The sequence below is a fragment of the Myotis myotis genome, unplaced genomic scaffold (assembly GCF_014108235.1).
Source record: "Myotis myotis isolate mMyoMyo1 unplaced genomic scaffold, mMyoMyo1.p scaffold_m19_p_18, whole genome shotgun sequence".
Taxonomy (NCBI): Eukaryota; Metazoa; Chordata; class Mammalia; order Chiroptera; family Vespertilionidae; genus Myotis; species Myotis myotis.
The window spans coordinates 42,445,085-42,466,207 of record NW_023416322.1 but is presented as its reverse complement, the minus strand read 5'-3'; the positions used below and the strand labels follow the sequence as shown (position 1 = coordinate 42,466,207).

At 60.3% G+C, this 21,123-nt stretch overlaps 1 protein-coding gene across 6 annotated transcripts in view; it reads left to right on the top strand.

The window, feature by feature from the left end:
* LOC118673072 (TLC domain-containing protein 4-like) overlaps positions 1 to 20,312 on the top strand; it is a 41,265-nt gene extending 20,953 nt beyond the window's left edge. For all 6 annotated transcript variants that reach the window (XM_036343501.1, XM_036343502.1, XM_036343504.1 and 3 more), the window contains 6 exons: positions 9,856 to 10,021; positions 13,818 to 13,907; positions 15,601 to 15,659; positions 16,396 to 16,490; positions 17,264 to 17,337; positions 19,753 to 20,312. In XM_036343501.1, coding sequence (XP_036199394.1) covers positions 9,856 to 10,021; positions 13,818 to 13,907; positions 15,601 to 15,659; positions 16,396 to 16,490; positions 17,264 to 17,337; positions 19,753 to 20,071 — 803 coding nt within the window. In that variant the 3' untranslated portion in view covers positions 20,072 to 20,312. The remainder of the gene's footprint in view (positions 1 to 9,855; positions 10,022 to 13,817; positions 13,908 to 15,600; positions 15,660 to 16,395; positions 16,491 to 17,263; positions 17,338 to 19,752) is intronic.
* The last annotated feature ends 811 nt before the right edge of the window (positions 20,313 to 21,123 follow it).

Here is a 21,123-nt window from a genome sequence, read left to right as displayed (position 1 = left end):
CGAAGCGTGGGGAGGAGCAAGCGGGACCTGGGAGGGGACGGAGGGCGGCCTCCCAGTGACCAGGTGCCGGGTGGCAGGAGCCCCGGCTGCGTGGAGCTGGCACCCTGTGCGCCCTGCCCTTCAGGCCTCGCCCAGCTGCCCCGCAGCCCTAGCCCTGCCCCCCCTGCCCCGCTCAGTCTCCAGAGGAGCCCAGTGTTGCCCCCCCACCCGCACCCCCAAACCCCCTCCCCTGGAGGGCAGGAGCCGAGCAGCTGGCTCCCTAAGAAACCTCAGACCTCAGCGTCTCCGCCCCCTCTTCTCAGATGACTGTCCCCCCCCCCCCCCCCAGACGGGATTCATTTCACTGGACTCTCAGCCGCCGAGGAAAGTCAGTGGAGAAGGCTACAGGGGACGCGGAACGCTCGTCCTTCTGTCCGGGCGGAGGATGCATTCGGGGTCTGGGTGGGGACCGTGGCATTGGACAAGGGAGGGCGGGGCGGGGGGCGAAGCCGTGCTGGACAGCCGTGCTGGCCCTGGGAGAGCGAGGCCGCCGGCGCCCGGCCACCTGGCTGTGCCCACGCTCTTGCCCATCTCCCCGCGAGAGGAGACAGGACTGTGGACCAGGAGTGGCCACCGGGGCATCAGGCACCAGGTGTGGCCCCGGGGGCGTCGCATCCGGAGGGAGTTTTGTAAGGCCAGAGGCATTTCCGAGCGGCTTCGCCGTGTTTGTTCTGGACGGGGGCGAAGGCAGCTCCCACGAGGCCGGTCCTGCCCGAGGTGCTGGTTGGGGGGCGGTGTGCTCACCCTTCCAGGACCTGGGAGGGGCCCAAGCGTGTTCCCAGAGCCTTGGTCTGTGCTGGGAGCAGGCCGTGGGGGCGGCTCTGAGTCCCTGGGAGAGGCCAGGCCTGGGTGACGCTGGAGCGGGTCGGAGCCCGGGCCGCGGGGAAGGGTGTGCTGTGCGCAGGGGACCAGCGGGGCAGGCGGCTTTGGAGAACAACACAGCGCAGTGCGTTTCGATGCAGAGACCAGGGCGCACACAGCGCCTGCGCCTGCGAACAGGCCGCGCCTGCCTCCGGTCGCACCCTGGTCCGTTTCTGTTCCGGGCTCGGAAAAGCTCACCACCGGCCGGCGGTCACAGCCCAGTCTCCGAAGCCGTGTGCCCAGGAGATGGGAGCAGGGGTTGTGGGGAGCCGCTGGGGGCGCGGGGGAGCATGGGGAGCTGCCTGTACCCACCCATCGGTGGGTCTCATCTTGTGTCGGGGGGCAGGACTCACAGTCCTGAAAGGCCGCTGGCCAGGCGGATGGGAAAGGGGACTTCCCGCCCGTTCTCCCCACTTCGAAGCCAAGGGGCCGTGTGCAGGGAGCACCTCTCGCCGGAGAGCAGGTCCCAGAGCAGCCGGTCAGACAGCAGAGCCGCCCACCCGGCGCTGAGCGAGGCTGTCGGCCGGACCGCGGGCCGGAGCAGGGCGGGGGCGGCCAGGCCCCCGTCTCGCTAGGAGGAGTTCATGGGAAGCTGAGGCAGAGTGCAGCTTCCAAAGGCCTTTCGCTGACCAGACGCGTGGGAAGCTGGCTACGGGCTCACCGGACTGGGGAAGGTCCTCATCGCGGCTCCTGAGAGGGCGGCGACCGGACTGCCTCAGGCTCTCGTCCAGGACTGACAGCAAATGGAGCCGTCACTCCTGGCTTCGGGGCTGCCAAAAAAGCTTTTTGGAGAAACGGGTGAGGCGGCGCCGGCCTTGCCGAGCGAGCGCCTCGCAGCCTCTGCAGCTGGACCGGATCAATGGCCGCGTCCCCGCAGGCTTCGGGTTTCCCGTTATCACCGTCAGCCCGGCTCCCGCGGAGCCGCTCAGCAGCGGGCCAGGGCAGCCGCAGGAAGAGAGGTGCCAGGCCCACTGGTTGCTTGGTTACCCCGGCTCCTGCCCACATGCGACCTCGTGGGCGCCTCCCCTGACCCCCTGCCTCGACTTCTCAGCTGAGTTGCTGTTTTCGGAGTTTGACCTTTGCCTTCCTCGGGGGCTGGGATCTGTCTCATCCTTCCAGCCGCTTCTCTGCTGTCGCCCTGAGCCCCGGACGTGCGGTGCCCGCCTGTCTAGTCCTCGGGAGGCTGGCCTGGTGCCTGGCCGGGCTCGGTGGTGTCCACTGTGTCCTGCTCTGGCCGCCCTGGACGTAACGACATGGTGGGTTTACCCACTGGGTTTGATCTCAATTTTATTTTTTTATTTAAAATATGTTTCTGTTGATTTCAGAGAGGACGGGAGAGGGAGAGAGATAGAAACATCAATGGTGAGAGAGAATCATGGATCGGCTGCCTCCTGCACGCCCCCTACTGGGGATGGAGCCCACAACCCGGGCCTGTTCCCTGACCGGGAATTGAACCATGACCTCCTCCTGGTTCATAGGTCGATGCTCAGCCACTGAGCCACGCCGGCTGGACGTGGAGGAACTGTCTTGTCAAGTTAATTTAATTTGCTTTCTCCAAATAGACTTTAAAAACCTTTACAAAGTATAATCTGAAGGCACAGAAAACATCTCCCTGTTTGGTACGGATTTACTTGGTGGAATAGGAGGGAGAAGAACTTTTCATTTGATGAAAAATTTAGAAAAAAATGATGAATCAATGGTCTTTGCCAAGTGTTACACGTTAGGGACCCCGTTCTCCGAACCCGTCCCCTCAGCCAGTGTGTCTCGCTCTCAGCCGTGTGAGGCAGTGAGACAGCGTGAACCGTGGTGCCTTGTCGTTTGTCACATGCTATTCTGAGGACTTAGAGACACAGCTGTGCTCCGACGGAGCAGCCCTGGCCGGTCCGTGGCTAACACGCTCAGCGCCCAGCCCGTTTTGTCTTCCGGACGGAAAGTGCGGTGTCAGGCACCGGGGACTGACGGGTCGCTTCACGTGTTAAAACCCCGCACGCGTGTAGCGAGCGGATCTGCTCCGCAGTCCCTGTCTGCTGACCCCAGGAGGACCAGGGAGCAGGGAGGCTGGGGGGCCCCGGTCCGGGCAGCGTGATCGGGGGTCCCAGCTCCGCGGCCGAGCAGGCAGGGCTTTAGGTGGTTTGAGGACCTGACAGGCTTGATAGCCTCACGTCTGTCAAACTTCCCTTTAGTGTTTTTTTAATCACAAAGGGGAGACTTGCTCACTATGGGACACATTGCGAGCAGCCCGTCCTCGCGGCCCGAGGGTCCATGCCTGCTCCTGCCCCATGGCCTCCTCCCCAGTTCTCACCCCCAGACACAACGGGGCACCAGACACAACGGGGCACCAGCCTCGCGGGCAGAGCCCTTCCCATCTTTCTCTCTAGGCGCCAAGACGTGCCCCGTGAGGTGCTGTAAACATTTAGCATCTCGCTGCCTGCTCCCCCCTCCCCCCACAGACAGTATCGGGAGCGAGGGGCCCTCTCCCGTATGGTCTTGTGCATGTCGACGCCCTCATGCCTGTGGTAGGGTGGCCGTGCCCGTATATTTGATCACGTCCTTGTCACCGCTTCCTCGGAAGCCACAGGAGCCCCCGGCCACGCATCCTTGCTTGGAGGGTAAAAGAGAAAAGCGCGGCTGCTTGTGTTACTGTTCGGGGAACATAGCGCTATTTTTTAAAAAAATATATTTTATTGACTTTTTACAGAGAGGAAGGGAGAGGGATAGAGAGTTAGAAACATCGATGAGAGAGAAACATTGATCAGCTGCCTCCTGCACACCCCCTACTGGAGATGTGCCCGCAACCAAGGTACATGCCCTTGACTGGAATCGAACCCGGGACCCTTGAGTCCGCAGGCCGACGCTCTATCCACTGAGCCAAACCGGTTTTAGGGTGGAACATAGCGCTATTAACATTTGCATCTTTGGCCATTTAATTCCCCAAATGTGTATTCAGCTGTAAGCACAGCGCGAGGCACCAGAGGGATGTCAGCGTGGGCCGCGTGCAGCCCCGCTCGTGTCGGGGACCCGTCCGGAGCAGGGGCTTCAGGGTGACTCACGCCCGGCCTTGCTCCAGAACCAACCCGGGACGGTGTGCAGGGGAGACTGAGGCCGGAGGGAGTGCAGGGGAGGAAGGGGACGGTGTGCAGGGGAGACTGAGGCCGGAGGGAGTGCAGGGGAGGAAGGGGACGGTGTGCAGGGGAGGCTGAGGCCGGAGGGAGTGCAGGGGAGGAAGGGGACGGTGTGCAGAGGGGACTGAGGCCGGAGTGAGTGCAGGGGAGGAAGGGGACGGTGTGCAGAGGAGGCTGAGGCCGGAGGGAGTGCAGGGGAGGAAGGGGACGGTGTGCAGGGGAGGCTGAGGCCGGAGGGAGTGCAGGGGAGGAAGGGGACGGTGTGCAGGGGAGACTGAGGCCGGAGGGAGTGCAGGGGAGGAAGGGGACGGTGTGCAGGGGAGGCTGAGGCCGGAGTGAGTGCAGGGGAGGAAGGGGACGGTGTGCAGGGGAGGCTGAGGCCGGAGTGAGTGCAGGGGAGGAAGGGGACGGTGTGCAGGGGAGGCTGAGGCCGGAGGGAGTGCAGGGGAGGAAGGGGACGGTGTGCAGGGGAGGCTGAGGCCGGAGGGAGTGCAGGGGAGGAAGGGGACGGTGCGTCCAAGGGAAGCAGGAGGCGGCGGGGTCGGCTAGTGTGCGCCGCTGCCTCCGACGCGCTGGCCACAACCTGCCCGTCCCAGCGGGAGGAGGCCGGCGGCCACACGGGCCTCGAGGGGACCGAGACCAGGAGGAGAAGCCGCAGTCCTGATTCTAGGAGGCGAGAGAACTGCCCCTGGATTGTCATCAAGAAGGCACTGCCCAGCTCTAGTTGGTGTGGCTCAGTGGATAGAGCGTCGGCCTGCGGACTGAAGGGTCCCGGGTTTGATTCCTGGTCAGGGCACAGGCCCGGGTTGTGGGCTTGGTCCCTAGTATGGGGCGTGCAGGAGGCAGCCGATCCATGACTGTCTCTCATCATTGATGTTTTTCTCTCTCCCTCCCTCTCTGAAATCAATAAAAATATATTTTTAAAAAAGAAGGCACTGCCTGTGCAGTGGCTGCATCTCCCCCCCCAACCTCCACCCTGTGTCGAGCCAGGGAACCTGTGCCCTTGCTTCTTCGGCCGCTTCCCACCTGCTCCCCAGTGCTGGCCAGGTGTCCGCCTCTCAGCGAAAAGTGGACTGGGCCGAGGATCAGGTTCACGGGTTTAATCCAGAAATAGCTTCACAAGGACCTAACGGGATGCCTGACGGATGACAGCAGCACCCAGTGCCGTTCCTGATGCCTCCGGGGGGTGGGGGGCGGGGGGACGTGCCTCCAGAGCCTCTCTGTGAGCCTGGGCTCGCAGTGCACCCGCCGAGACATGGGGGTGCTTTAGGGGTGTTGCTGCGTTAGAACTATAACAATGACAGAATGTTGTCCTTTACAAACAGAAACCTGCCGCCCGGCCTGGCTCAGGGGCTGAGCGTCGACCTATGAACCAGGAGGTCACGGTTCGATTCCCGGTCGGGGCACAGGCCCGGGTTGCAGGCTCGATCAGTAGGGGGCGTGCAGGAGGCAGCTGATCTAGGACGTTCCCCTCTCATCATTGATGTCTCTCTCTCCCTCTCCCTTCCTCTCTGACATCAATAGAAATATTTTTTTGAATAAAGAAAAAACAAAATCAGAAAGCCCTCGCCCTTGGTCCACGCAGAGAACAGGGACTTGGCCGCACGTGGGTCCCAGGTGGAAGGTCAGAGCGGACGTGCTAATAGGTGGTAGACGTGTGAGCAGGACGTGGGACCTTCCAGTTGGGCAGCTCGCCCCAACGTCAGGAAGCCGGGGAGACCGAGCCATGTGGGGCCGCGCGCCTGTGATCGCATCTGTCGGTGTCTTGCCTCGGGAACACGGTCCGGCCGACCCGTGTCGCCACGTCCGAGGCCACGCTCAGGCCCTGCGGAGCCGTTGCCCCGAGCTGGAGCACGAGGCTACAGCAGGCACCAGGCGCGAGGGCACTGGAGCCGCGTCGCCTCGAAGGTCTGCGCAGCGGTTCCCGGGAGCACGCCTGCGTTTAGAGTGTCCGGCTCCGCGATGGTGTCCAGCCCGGCACCGAATCGGGCAGGGGTCCCAAGTGCGTGGGCAGACCGTGCGGTCGGAAGCCCGCCTGGGCAGTGCCTGTGCAGGCAGACAGTGTGGGGCAGTCAGTGGCTGCGGCCTGCGAGGAGGTCAGGCGAGGAGCCACGTCAGAGCCGCCGACTCCCCATCAGGTCCCAGGTGGAGGCGAGCTGCGGGCCTCAGGCCACAGGTCAGGCAGGGAGGAGCGGTCCCCTGGCTCAGACTGTCCGTCCGTCCGAGACTGGCTGCCTGGAGAGGGGCGCGTTTCTCGGCGAGGAAAGGGTGTGATAGCAAGCGCTGTCCTCTGCTGATGGCTGTTTTGATCTCTTGCTCAATAACAAACCGCCCCCAAAACCCAGTGGCTCAGGACAATGGCCAATTCTTCCTCCTGCCTCTGTGGGTGGCAGGCAGTTGCTCAGCTGGTCCTGGGCTCCCTCGAGCTGCCTCCAGCTGGCCAGTCAGCTGGCCAGACAGTCCTGAGGCCTGTCAGCAGCGCTGGGAGCTGGCAGTGTCACCTGTCAGCTGGGCAGCCGGCTCTCCGTGTGGCCTCGAGTCCTCCGGTAGACCAGACAGTTGGCGGTCTCCTGGGCAGTGCCCCAGGAGCGAGAGGCAGGTGCTGAAGGTCTTTCGGGCCCACCTGGGCCCAGAACCCTCCCAGCCTCGCTTCCTGGGGACTATCCATCAGCAGGCGCAGGGCCACCCCGACCCCTGGGACCGCACCTGAGGTGGTGGCAGGGGCGCTGTCCTGTTGCAGACGTTCACGGCCGCTCTGAGATTTATGCCGCTGACAGCTGTGCCCGGGGCACCTGACCATCTATCTCACTGATCACGGGACCAGCTGCACGTGGGCCTCCTGAGCCCACGCCGCTCTGAGGCCTGGGACCAGGATCTGACTCCAGGTCCCTCTCCAGCAGAGTGGAATTTGTCCTGCAAAGTCGACAGGACACAGAGACGTGCTCAGTTGTTCTCAGTCCCTCGGTCCCTCTTGCCACTGCCTCTGGTTCGTGTGGGGAGCAGGCAGACGAGAGAGAAGAGGCGGCCGGCAGGGCGTTCCTCAGACACGTCCCTGCGTCCTGGGGCTTCTCGGACGGACGGTGTGGAGGCGAGAAGGCCTCTGACTCCTTAGGTTCTGGCTTCCTGGGCTGCTTGGCAGGCGTCCCAGTGATTCCTTAAAAAAAAGAACAAAACACATTTGGGAAAGCCTTGCCCTGTCCAGGTTTTCCTTGATTTTGCAGTGTTGGCGGGAAGCCAGGCCTGTCCCAGCCAAGAGGCTCCTCTGTGCCCCTCCAGCGAGGACAGGGCCACGGGCGTTGGGGAGGGTGGCCGCAGAACCCCTTCCCTCCCCGGGCCCCCAGGTGACAGGTGCCCGGTCGCCGGGTCCCACTGGGCCTCAGTCCAGGGCCCTCATTTGCAGGGAGGGCACCTCCTGAGGCGCGGGGCAGGCGCTGTGTTTGAAATGTTCACTTTCTTAGCGATGGACTCTCGGATCCTGCAGGCGTCTGACCCCTTCCCCATGAGCGCGTCCGGTTCTGTGCGTGTGACTTCCGGTGGCTGTGGTCTCCCGGCTCCCGGCGCCCGGTCTGTCCGGCACCCAGCGGCTGTCCTTGGAGCTCAGAGGGTTTGAAAACAAAGACGCTTTTATGCAAGTTTTCTGTGGGGTGAGAAGCTAGGAAGCAACGTTTATCAAGTAAATAAAATGTGCAACTGTGCTGTGAGCCACGGTGTGTGAATGCGGCCTCACTTCCCTGCCTTTGCTGTGCGCGCCGGGGCTTAACAACGACCAAACTCCCAACGGCCTCCGTCTCTCCGAGTCATGAGCATCGTCTGGTTGTATCCATCTTGACGTTTCTTGATGTTCCCCCGACTCAGTGAACGGACAGGGCGATGGCGTCCTCCAAGGAGCCTGGCTTTCCCGGGGAATCTAACCTCCCGGGCGGGTGCTCAGCCGGCAGCACCGGGGAGCCGGCAGCTGCCAACTCGGAGGCAAAGCTGGGAGGAGGGTTTCGTTCGCCGTGTCTGTCCCGCCTTCCGTGGCAGCCGGCGCGTGGCTGTGGCGCTGTCCGTTTCCATGAAGCATGTTTGCAAAGGGGACGCAACACACACCCACCCCCCAGTGAGCGGGAGTGCCTGCGGGAAACACCAGTGCCCAGTAGGACGCACTCTTAATCCAAAGCAGCTTTTTAAGGAGCGATGACTTCTTAATGGCGTGTTTGAAAGACGGGTCAGCGCGCGAACAGCTCCCCAAGAGGATCTGCCGCCTGGTTCCCGGCGTGCTCTATGGTATAACCGCCAACATGCGTGAGACGGATGCTCTTTGTACCCGCTGCATCGTAACCAAAGCGCCCGCGTGGCCAGTGCCCGGCCACCCTCCAGGGCCAGCGGGAGGGCACGGACCCCCGGGCAGACCTCCCTCCTGTCTAAGGTTATTCATGTTACTCATCGGATCACGGTGAAGCCGGACGTTGCAGTCTCTCCCGGTTCCTGGCGTCATTTCTTCACTTACCTGCCCACATGGCCCCTGTTTGCTTGGATCTGAGAAAAACATTCTCCCTTTTCTGTCTCACTGAGACAATCATAGCGATGTGTGATGTATCCACAAAACCTACTTTTATGTGCCATTGGGTTAATATTCAACTGAAAGACCACCAATGAAACTTCTAATACACAACACACACATTTTTTTAAAAAAGGTGGATGAGCAGTCACGTCGGTGAATTGCAGAGAGGATTGTAGTGTCAGCCTTTTGCTGAGCGCACACTAGAGAGAGGAGGGGGTTCATTAGGGACCCGGGGGCGGGGGGGGGGGACTGATGCTGCTCCGACGCCCTGGTTGGAAGGGGACGAGGCGAGGCTGAGCTGGCTTCTGGTGATTCATTCCCTTTTCACTGTTGGGTCAGCCCTCTCTCCCGGGGGTGGGGGGTGGGGGTGGGGGCTGGTTTGCAGGACGCGAGCAAATGCTCCCATCTCCTTTTTTTTTTTTTTGTCTAAATGTTCCTAAGATTTTTAGGAGCCAAAATAGGTCAGCTCGATGAGACAGAAAACATACTTTGAAAGTGCTTCCTGCGTTCTTTCCCCTAACCCTCCCCTTAAAACCCGAAGCTCTTTCACGAAAACCCCTTTATTTTAGTGATGAAAAGCTGTGCGCGGAGGGCTTTTGGTCCGGGGATATGTGTGATTGCAGGCTTTTGTTTTTTTTAAAGTTCAATACTAATTTAAGCAGCAGCAGTGGTCTGGTTAATTTCCCAGATGGTCGTCTTCTTCTTAGGATTTATATTTTGTTTTCAATGTTGTTTGTCCTACTGTAAAATTAGTTTTGATTATGCAGTTACTTTGTTGTTTTGCTGTGGTAGATAATGTTGGTTCAGTTATGATTCTTGGGGGTTTAATGGTTTCTTAGAAATCATCTAACCAACTCTCATTTTATAAACGAGGAAATTGAGGCGTAGAGAAATCAGGTGATTTGTCCCAAGTTGAATTGAAAATATCACTAAAAGAATACTGTAGTGATAGCCCTTGAAATGCCCTTTTAATGGTAAACTCCAAGACTTGGATGTTTTTTCATGTCGCCAGGTTACATTTGTCTCCTGACAGGGAAAGATTGTAGGAAGGATTGTTGAGTTCTTTGAAACACGGGGCTGCCCCTCTTTTATTTTAAATATAAGCATAAGGTTATATGCCCGATCGCTGGCAAAAGCTTCAAATTCTTACCGTTTCTTTGTAGCCCTACACTTGCGCCAAATTAAAATAAATGGCTAAAAGGGCAGTCACACGCTTTTAAAATTAAAGCGTTAATGTAGGTTCCCCGTGAACTGCCGAAAGCCACTGAGAGCCCTCGCTTCCCTCCGCAGGCGGGGGAGCCATGGACGCGGGCGACGCGCTGGTCCTGGGCACCGTCCTCACCAGCCTGTGCGCCTTCCAGCTCCTCTTCCACTTCGTCAGCTACTGGTTTTCCAGGAGGGTGTCTCCAGGCTTCAACAGCCTCAGCTCCGAGAAGAAGATCGAATGGAACTCAAGGTAACGCTTACGAACCGTCAGGGGCTTTCTTCCGAAAGCTAGTTTTGTGAAATAAAATTATTTAAAATGTTTCTAAAAAGCCTTTCACTTAGCCCCGGCCTGTGTGGGTCTCAGTTGGTTGAGCATCATCCATGCATCCACCAGGTCGCCAGTTCGATTCCCAGTCGGGGCACACGCCCAGGTGGCAGGTTTGATCCCTGGTTGGGGTGTGTGGGCGAGGCAGCCCACCGGCGTTTCTCTCTCTCCCATCGATGTCTCTCTCTTTCTCTCTCTCTCCCTTTCCCTTCCTGTCCCTCTGAAAACCAATGAAACAATAGTCTTTCGTTTCGGATCTAAGAAAATCTAAGCTCAAAATTGTGACTGTAGGACGAAGAGAGAAGACAAGTTGCTAGCTCTCATACAAGGAAGATTGAACCATTTCTGACGCTGAAAGGTGGTAGGAAAACGCATCAGCTTCCCGGGTTCGTGCGGGGGAGCCGCTGGCAGCTGGCGGTGGAGAGGACGGTCTTGCATTCCTCTCTGAAATGTTTACGATAACCAGCCCAAGTCCTGGCAGCGAGACGCGAGCAGCAGCAAACACGAGCCGGCCGACGGAGCCTATATATAGTCCTGGCCGCTCTGCCCGTAGCAGCTGACCGCCGGCCGGGGAACAGGCTGTCTCCCTCGGTGAACTCTTCGTTGCGACCCAGAGCCCTCCAGCATCTACCCTGTTGTTATATAATTCTAAAGTAAAAGCTGCTTTTAGGTATTTTTTTTAAACAAAAATAAGTGGAAAGTGAACAGACATCTAAGAAGATAGAAAGTTGTGTCAGTTTTATTAGTTGGGAGGTTGTGTGTGTGACGGACGCTTTCTGTTGTTGTTCAGTTGACGTGAACGCTAACTGTAAAACAGCCAGCAGGTCTCTGAAACGGCCGTAGTTATCGCACAAACACACAGAGGTGGTCTGGCTCCCACATGCTGCAGCTCTCCCCCCCGGGTGAGAACTCTTCCCCGGGGGCTTTTGGAAAAATGACTGACTGTCTGAAGGACAGCGAGGATGTGTTCAGCGGCGGGAACCAGGAGGTAGTAGCCGTTTCCAAACTCTACTGACAGGAAGACGGACCGGGGAGAGCGCGGCTGTGTTTCTGTTTTCGTTCCCTTTCTCCACGGTTAGAGGAGCCACAGGCCAGGAAGCTTGGAGAGCTGCTAGCCCAAGAGCTAGGGGAGGCGCAGGCCAGGAGAGCAGAGATGGATGAACATGTGACGCAACTGACAGCACTTCTCTAGTCAGCGTGACCCTGGCCCTTCTGGGCACCGCCCGCCCCTCGGTTTCTGCGGGAAAGAGGAGTCGGGATAATGACGCGGCTCAGCGTGCTGTTCAGGTGCGCGCTCCCTGCTCCCGTGCTCCCTGCTCCCGCGCGCCCCCTGCTCCCGCTCTCGGTCAGTCCGTCCCCACCTGAGCTGGGTTTACACGGCTTAACGCTGGGAGGCAGAGAGTGCAGAGGAGGAGAAAAAATGGCTGTGTTTTGAGTAAAGCGCACACACGCACGTCCTGACATCCAGCGTCCTGTCTGGACGCAGACCGGTGACCACGCCCTGCCCCTCCCTGCAGATCGGGGTAGTCTCCGAGGAGCCGGGTCTGGGCCGTCCACCGAGGGGCAGGCGGGAGAAACGCCAGGCCATTCTCGCGGAGAGAGCGCGTTTAATTAGTGCAAGGGGCATGGCCGTACTCAGTTGTGGCTTTTTCTGAAAACATGCCGAGAGCTGCCATGTCTGTCCTCGTCCGTCCACGCGGCTCCTGGGGGAGACAGGCCTCCTGTGTTCCGTGCTCCTGATGGTAACCGGCTTCTGCAGGGCCGAGCCCTTCTGTCTGAGCCGCACGGGTTCTTCCAGCACCCACAGGGCTGGTGGGCGATCCCGGCAGGAGCGCCAGCTGCTGTTCTAACACGGTCACTGTCTCCTGGAAAGCAGAGCGCCGTCTCCTCAACGCCACGCATTTTACCCTCTTCCGGAGAAAATGGAAATGTCTTACCGGGCGGCATTTTGGTGTTTCTGTGTAGACACGGAGGAGCCTCCGTCTTGCTTTGCCCTAAAGCGTTAACTGTGAAGTCTGACCCGCAGCAGCGTCTGCGCACACGGGCTGTGGACCCACACGCAGCGGCCCAGGCTGTCCGCGGGCCCTGCCCTGCGCGGCGGGAGCACCGGCCCGGCGACGCTGAACTTTCTCGGGACGTGCCTGCCAGTTCCTCCCCCGCACAGGCTGCTCAGCGGAGCCGGGCCCGCCGCCTGGCCTCGGGGACAAAATGTTACAATTTGTCTGAAAGACACTTTCTTGATGTTCGTTTTTTCCTCTTCACAGAATTTTCACACGGCGGCAGAAAGCTGGCCGCGCGGTTGTTTTTTATTTTGGTTTTGGCTGCACGATGCTTGTTTAGACGAGGGCTTCTCGGACGTTAGCATCTTAGCCCTTTCATCCTGCTGTGTCCACGGGGAATACGGGGCGCAGGGCGCCAGTCCCCAGACGGGCGGGGCTGGTGGATCTCGCTTCAGAATGCCCCTTTGGCATTTCTCACGCAGGCTTCCTCGTCGCTGTCTTACGTGGGTGTGACCCTTGGAGCACTGGCCGCGCAATTGGGTTCCGCGTGACGTGTCTGTTCAGGACCACGTTCTCTGCGAGGTCTGGTATACTGGTTTCTCAGGCTACAATGGTCTTTTCTAACATCTAGGCGTGTGTTGGCTGGTCTGTCTCACTCACCTTTACGGATGTGGGGCCGGGTGGAGAGAAAGCCGTTGCCCGCCGTGAACCTCGAAAGAGAAGACTGTGCTGTTCCTTCCGCCCTTTATTCTGACGGAGAATAAAACAATCGTCATTCCTTGTTCGCACGCCCTGGAGCGTGGCTGTGGGTTGAGTCGCTCCATTCTCAGCGAGACTCGCTCCTGGACACTGAGTTTTCCATCGAGACCTGATTCCTTCCATCGAAGGAGACCTGGAGCTGTGAGCTCTCACGTGGGTGTTTGTTTCCTTCAAACACAGGTTTTCTGTGTAAGTTCTCGGGGCCGGTTTTCTGCCCAGAAGCGCTTTCCTATCGGTGACAGGTTCCCACAGACACGGCCCAGGAATCCGATGTGCCCCTGGGGCCGTGCGAATTCTGATTCAGGATCCGCGTTGTCGCCAGTGGACTTGGAGTCATTCCAACTATTGGGGCAGGAAGGAGTCCGGAACCCGGACACGCAGGGCGGGCGGCCCCCTCGGCCCTGGGGGCACCCCCCATCAGCACTGGGGGCACCGCCCCCTCGGCACTGGGGGCACCGCCCATCGGCACTGGGGGAACCACCCCCTTGGCACTGGGGGCACCCCCCTCGGCACTGGGGGCACCGCCCCTCGGCATTGGAGGCACCCCCCCATCGGCACTGGGGGCACCCCCCTCGGCACTGGGGGCACCCCCCTCGGCACTGGGGGCACCTCCCTCGGCACTGGGGGCACCCCCCCTCGGCATTGGAGGCACCCCCCCATCGGCACTGGGGGCACCCCCCTCGGCACTGGGGGCACCTCCCTCGGCACTGGGGGCACCCCCCCTCGGCATTGGAGGCACCCCCCCATCGGCACTCGGGGAACCACCCCCTTGGCACTGGGGGCACCCGGCTCCGCTCCTGTGTCAGAGCCTCTCCAGCAGGTGACTCGCGAACGTCCAGGAGGAAACTGTGAATCAGGCCCAGCTGGTCCCGACGCCTCTTCGCCCGCGTCCACGTGCTGCCAGCCTCGCGCCGCTGCCGCCGTGGGACGGCTCCTCACGTGGTCCGTTCCTTTCGTTTCAGGGTGGTCTCCACCTGCCATTCCCTGGTGGTCGGGGCTCTGAGCCTGTCCGTGTCCTTGTTCGACGAGGCTGCCATCGCGGACCCACTCTGGTAAGTCTCCTCCCGCCGCGGTGCCGTGGTTCGGGGTTGACGGTCAGTCCGCGTCGCTGACACTGACACGGAAAGCGCCTCGGGGCTGGGCTCGGTCTGGCTTCAGCAAGAGGGGAGCTGGCCTGTGCGTCGCCGGGCTCTCCCCACGGAGGGCGGGGAGCGTGTGCGCGGTGCGGTCTGCGCCAGGGAGCAGAGCCGCGTCGGAGCCACTGCGCTGAGCAGCCGCGAGTCGTCTCTGAGGCAGGACAGTCCTCAGAGTGACGTCTGACCCCTCACCCGACACCACAGCTGCGCCAGGAGGACCGGCCGTCCCTGCGGGGAGGCGGTTCCACAGCGAGGCTGTGCCGCCTGATGGGGACGTGCCCGGCGCTGGCGGCCATTGGCAGGCGGCTCCCCTGGGAGATGCACGTCCCTCCCGCGCAGGGTGAGGGCGCAGGCGTGTTCTGAGAGAGCACTGCACGGGCTGCGGCCACCGGGGCAACTCCTTCGACTTCTCTCTCTCTGGGTTTTGTTTTTCATGTTTGTTAATCCTCACCCGAGGGTCTTTCCCCGTTGATTTGAGAGAGAGTGAAAGGAAGGGAAGAGGGGGGAGAGTGGGAAACATCAATGAGAGAGACACATGGATTGGTTGCCTCCTGCACCTCCCCGACCAGGGCCCGGGACTGAACCTGCAACCAGGTCCGTGCCCAGGACCCTGTGGTGTGCGGGTCACCCAGCACTCTAACCACTGAGCGCACCAGCCAGGGCTCGGCTTTTAAAAAAATTCATCGATACGAAATGACGCCCATCAGAGTCACCCCACCACCCACACTTTCCCTGGGAAGGTGTTCTCGGAAGCAAGTCCGTTCAGTGAATCAGTTCCCTGACCAGGTTCCCGTGGAATCTGCCGCAACAATGTCCAGTGCTTTTTCTTTTCATATTTTTTATTTTATAAACACGCTTGTCCACAGCACCAGGCCTTTGGGAAGCGAATCTCATAACAAAGAATCGATTCATGACCAGCTTTTGTCCTCATCAGACTTCCGCCGTCATAACGGCTGGCGTGTCTGCGTTTTCTTCGCTGCCATGCGCCCGGCCTGGCTTCCCTGGGTCCTGTGTGCGGCCGGACGTCGGCGCTGCCCAGTCTTTCCCACGCTGGCTTCGCGGTTCCTCACTTCGCTGTGTGCATGTCGCCATTCACGTTACAAACCAGAGGGCGGAGGACTGGCCCCTGGTGCTTGCTGATGGGAGTGAGGAGCATTAACGGGGCGCGTAGGGTCTCGCTAAGAGGAGGGCCCCGTCCTGTTCCCACCAGGAGCTGATGGCTGTCAGGGAGGGAGCTGACGGGCTGCCTCCAGGCGGCGGGCGAGACCATTTCCTGAGGCTGTCTGAGTCTCTGATTCACAGTAAGGACCCAACATCATCATAATCAGGGTCCGAGTCCCATTCGAACCCTTTCTCAAACAACTCGCACGAGGACACACGTATGAAAGCTGTCTTTGGTAAAACTGTTTTCCTGAAACGGAGCTGATCGTAGGAGAAATCATGACTACTCATGCAGGCCGGGTGTTATCACGCTAACACCACCGTGCAGAGGAAGTTACCGGTCGAGACTGTGGGGAGCACCTTGATCGTGTTTCTGTCCCAGTAGGAAGAAGCCGTGTCGTCTGTAGCCCGTGCGCTAAAAAGGAACTTTCTTCCAAAACTGTCTTAGGGGCGACTCGCTGCTGGCGAAGGTGAACGTGGCTATTGCTTCCGGCTACCTCGTCTCTGGTACGTGCCGTGTCCCTCCCGTCCTTTAGGAGCTCCTCGTGGGGCTGTGCCCGGCGTCTGTGGTCTGTGCTTCGGGCCGATGGCTGATCTGAGAAGCAGCTTTAGGACCCACACAGCGGAGAGCGTTTCCTATCGGCCCCGAGGGGAGCAGAGCTGCGGGAGGGGCCCCCCGAGACCTGGGTGCGTCGGGTTAGTCAGGGTCCCTCTGTGGCCTGCAGAGCTCCCGGGTGGGGTTAGAGAATTCCTGCAGTTTTGTCCTCCGAGTCGCCTGCACGGGGCCCGAAGTGGGCGCCCTCGGCCGTGGTGTGGGGTGAGGGGAACATTTGCAAAAGTCGGGCTACGAGCGCTGCCACCAGGGAGGATCCTGGCTCCTTCCCTTCTGGATCTTCCTGGTCCCACTTCCTGTGCCGGGCGGGGCTGGAGTGGCCCCGGACCCTGAGGCCAGCGGGAGCTGGCTCGTGCCCTGGCCGTCGAAGCCCCTGACTGGACGAGAACCCGGGACCCTTCAGTCCACAGGCCGAGGCTCTGCCCACTGAGCCACACCGGCCAGGGCTCACTCAGGCTTTAACAGTGTGCACACTCGGGGTCCTCATGCTGGGCAGCCCCAGGTGTGGGCACAGCGGTGTGGGAGCCGCGGAGGCGGGAGCAGAGCGTGTGGCTCCGTGCGCGGGCGTGACCTGTACACGCACTGGGCAGCGCTGTCCTGTGCGACCTTCGCCTTCTCTCCTCCTCGCAGACCTGCTGATCATCGTTCTGCACTGGGACGTGATCGGCGACAAGTACTTCCTGATTCACCACTGTGCCTCGCTGTACGCCTTCTTCTTAGTGCTGGTGAGTGCAGGCTGCCTGGCCACTGGCGGGCGGGAGGCGCCCGGGGGCACCCAGGCAAACCCCCGACCCTCAGGCCCTGCAGACCAACGCCAGCCGCTTCGGGGTCCTGCCCGCGATGTGTCAGCTCGTCCGTGCACAAAGCCACACCTTCACGCGGGGTCTGCAGGGCACGGGCGTGGATTCACACATTCCGAGGAAGGCAGATGGCCCCAATTTCTTGAATTTTCACTGAAAACCTTCGGGACTGTGCAGCTCTTGGTGTTTGCCTATCTTCCTAGATGCATGTAGGTTAATCCACCCCTCACCCTGGCAACTAGGAGTCTCCTCCGCAGAGCTCTCAAAGGGACGTGGCTGCACCACGTTGGCCAGAGTGAGCCGTGACTTTATGTGATTATATTCTTACTGATGTCAGAGAGGATGGGAGAGGGAGAGAGGCACATCAGTGATGAGAGAGAATCATGGATCGGCTGCTGCCTGCACGCCCCACACTGGGGATGGAGCCCACAACCCGGGCCTGGGCCCTGACCGGGAATCGAGCCGTGACCTCCTGGTTCATAGGTCAACGCTCAACCCCTGAGGCGTGTCGGCCGGGCCACTTTTGTCTTTTACAATATTTCGGCCCCTGGTGACCGCTAAGGCCCATCAGGAAGAGAATCCGTTAGCAGGCCCGGCGCGGAGGTGGGTGTGACGTCCGCTGCGGGCTAGCCAGTGCGTCTCTGTGCGGGAGACTGCGAGAACGTCACGCCTGACCGCGTCTCGTGTTCCTCACCCAGAAAGACGGCCCGCTGCAGTACATCGCCAACTTCCGCCTGCTCGCCGAGCTCTCCAGCCCCTGCGTGAACCAGCGGTAGGTGACTGACCGCACGGTGGTTGTGAGGCTGTGCTTGGATTTGCAGCCGGGGGATTCGTTTCCCGGGCCCCAGAGCTCGGGGTGAAACGAGCGTGTGGACGGGCGTGATTATCGCCGCGCACCGCCCACTTTCACAGGGAAGTCCCGTGGGCACAGGGAAGTCCCGCGGCCTCCGTCGGGGACAGAGCCCGAGCCTCCCAGCCCGTCACGGCCTTCCTGCCTGGTCTCTATGGGAGCACGTCTCCCGCCGGCTGTGGGTCCTCCCTCTCTCTTCCCCCTGCCATCGGGACACAGACTAATGCGTGCGCCTGCTCAGCCCCCGCGGCTCCCGCGCTCAGGCACAGCCCGTGGGCGCCTCGGGACAGAGCCGGGCGGGCAGCGCCGCCCTCTCCTTCTGCCACTTCTTCCCTCCCAGGCCTCTTCTCACCCAGCGCGTCCGGCCCGGCCCGGGGGCCTCCTGGCTCATTGCTCAGGACGCAGCCCTGGGTGTTCCCGCCAGGACAGCCCCTCCGGGCGGGGCTGCCTTTCTGGGCTCGGCCCCTCTTCCTGCTCATCAGAGCGACAGGCACCCCCCCTGCCTGCACCCCCCCCACGCCCCCCGCCGGACGGAGGGTCTCCGCCTGCAGCTCGTCTCCTTTGCTCTGGTGCTTGTTTGTCTGTGTTTCAACCAACACGGCTGGCGGAGACCTGTTCTGCGCAGGCCCCGCTCCCGCGCCGCCGGTGTTAATGCTCCTCTGGGTCCGGCCCAGGCACAGCCCAGCCTCAGAGTCCTGCTGGACGCTCTCCAGGGTCCCAACAAAGGTCCCGCTTGTGCTCACAGCGGCCGCCCCCTCCCCCCTCGGTGCGGCTCCCCCGACCCATTGGCGGCTCACAGGGGCTGCTCCCCGCCCCTCAGTGCAGCTCTCCCCCCCTCCCCCCTCAGTGCAGCTCTCCCCACCCATTCATTGGCTCATCGGCTCACAGTGTCCAGCCCACAGCCCCTGGCCAGCCCCCGCCCGGGGCGCCCAGCCCCCAGGCCCCCAGCTCTGGGCCTGTTTCCTCTCCCGTCCTTGGTCCTTGTCCCTCACTTTCCTTCTTTCTCTCCCTGCAAGTGAGCCTCACCCCTTCCCAAATGGGAATTAGAGCAGCTAATACAGCGGTTCTCAACCTTCTGGCCCTTTAAATACAGCTCCTCATGTCGTGGCCCAACCATAAAATTATTTTCGTTGCTCCTTCATAACTGTCATGTTGCTACTGTTATGAATCGTCATGTAAAGATCTGATGTGCAGGATGGTCTTAGGCGACCCCTGTGAAAGGGTCGTTCGACCGCCAAAGGCTCGCGACCCACAGGTTGAGAACCGCTGAGCTAATACCAACAAATTAGGCTGGAAAATTAAAGAAACCCACAGAGCCTGGCCGGCGGCTCAGGGGTTGAACATTGATTGACACAGTTCGATTCCCAGTCAGGGCACAGGCCCGGGTTGCGGGCTCCATTCCCAGTGGGAGGCGGGCAGGAGGCAGCTAATCAGTGATTTTTCCCCCCATCGTGGATGTTTCTCTCTCTCTCCCTCTCCTTCCTCTCTGGAATCAATAAAAATATATTAAAAAAACAAACACACACAAAAGCCAAAAACACTCACAAAGCGTTTCTCCGTTTGTAAATAGCTGCACGCCTGCCCCCCCACAGTGAGCCCCAGGAACAAGCCAGTGCGACACGATCTACTGGCGGTTGAATTGTTACCGTTTCTGCCTTTGGGGGCGATTTTAGTTGGTCTTTATGTCCCTTTGACACAACCTCATCCTTTTGTTTTTTGATAAAAGACACGTTTGTTAAAAGACGGCACATCTATAGGGCGTGTTGTGTTGTGAGCTCTGTGTCCCAGCCCCAGGGCCAGCGACTCCCCCGGCCCCCTGGTCCCTTTCGTGGGAGAAGGGAGTTAGAGACCATGGCCCAGGCCCGGGCGCGCTCACGGCCGCCGGGCAGCTGTGTCCCGCACCCTCCCCACAGACAGCTGGACGTGTACTACCCCGTGGGCACGCACACGCACCTGTCATTGTTTCTACATCTGCCCTGGCCTCTTCATGTACATCTTAGGGGTGTGTTCACTGAACCGTAAGAACTGAAATTAAAACGGTTACTCCCCAGGGATGCAAAGCAATGCATTTTATTTTTAAAAGACATTTCTTACTTTTTTTTCTTTTTTTAATGTATTTTTATTGATTTCAGAGAGGAAGGGAGAGGGAGAAACATCAGTGATGAGAGAGAATCATGGATTGGCTGCCTCCTGCACGCCCCCCACTGGGAATCGAGCCCACAACCGAGGCATGGGCCCTGCCTGGGAATCGAACCCAGGACCCTTCAGTCCGCAGGCAGACGCTCTGTCCACTGGGCCACACCATCCAGGACAATGTGATGTTCTTACGTTTTCCAGGTGGTTCCTGGAAGCCTTGCAGTATTCCAAGTTTTCCACGGCCAACGTCCTCAACGGCCTCCTCATGACGCTGGCCTTCTTCGTGGTGCGGATCCTGCCCATCCCTTCCTTCTACAGCTTCATGCTCTCCGTGGTGGGCACCGAGGCCTACGCCCGGCTGGGGCTGCTGACGCAGTGCTCCTGGGCCCTCTCGTGCGTGGTGCTGGACGTGATGAACGTCATATGGATGGTCAAGATCTCCAAGGGCTGCCTCAAAGTCATCGCGCTCATGAGGCGCGAGAAAGCCAGCAGCAGCCTTCGGAACGGGAAGCTGGACTGAGGTGGACAGCGGGGCCGGCGGGTGCGCTCCTGGCATGCTCTCCCGCTTCCGTATCAGTCACACGTTATCCAGGGTTTCAGCCTCGCTCTCTCTCTCTCTCTCTCTCTCTCTCTCTAAATTTTTACCTGTAGGAAAGAGAAACTAAAATTTTGTTTTTAATCCCAAGATTTCTTTCTTGATTTTCTTGTGCATCCTAAGCATGGACGAAGCGTGAAGGTTTAAATAAAAGGTTACACATAGAGTGTGGGTCTTTCCAGGGCTCCGAGACCTGCCTCGCATTTCCCCCGCGAGGCTGGCGGCCGCCACCCGCTTGCTTTCCCGTCACGGTCCTGCGGGGGGAGGGGAGCTGCCTGTGAGCGTGTGCGGCTCAGCGTTTGCCCGCGCCCTGCCCGCTGCGGCTGCGCGGCGGTTCCTGAGCGGCCGTGTCCCCCTTTGGAGGCTGTTCCTCCTGCTTCCTGTGGACGCGACCCTGACTCACGACGGAGCCGTCTACTCCTTCGGGCCGTGGGTGAGTTCAGGCGTGGGAAGTCCCTTCTGCATGTGTAGGTTCCTCGACGTCACTTCATTTCTATCTTTAGCATTTTATCAAATCACTGCCTTTTCCGTTGCGCAGTGGGTGTAAGGCAGGTCTTACCGAGCTCCTTTGCTGTGAATGCCTCCTCCCAGATGCTCGGCCAGGCGCCCCGAAACCCGCGGGAGGCACCCCGAGAAGCAGCTCCCGCCCTGCTGTCTCTCGGCTCCCCTGTGTGTCTCTATGAAAACCAGACTGTTTTTATTGGCACGAGCCCAGCGTTCAGAACCCCAGAGCAGCCGTGCCGATGTCCGAGGTGACGTGTGTCCCCCGCCAAAGCGGGCCTCGTTCTGATGTGACCGACGTGATGAAAAGTCCGTATGCAGCCTGGGCACGGAATGGGCGGGCCCTGGACGCCCCTCTCCTGAGGGCAGGGACCCAGAGGCTCCTCCCGCTCCCTCCTGACCAAGCGGGCAAGGCCTGGCCAGGGCTGGGCCGTGGCTTCCTGCCGTGTTTGTCTCAGGATGAGTTTGCTTTGGTT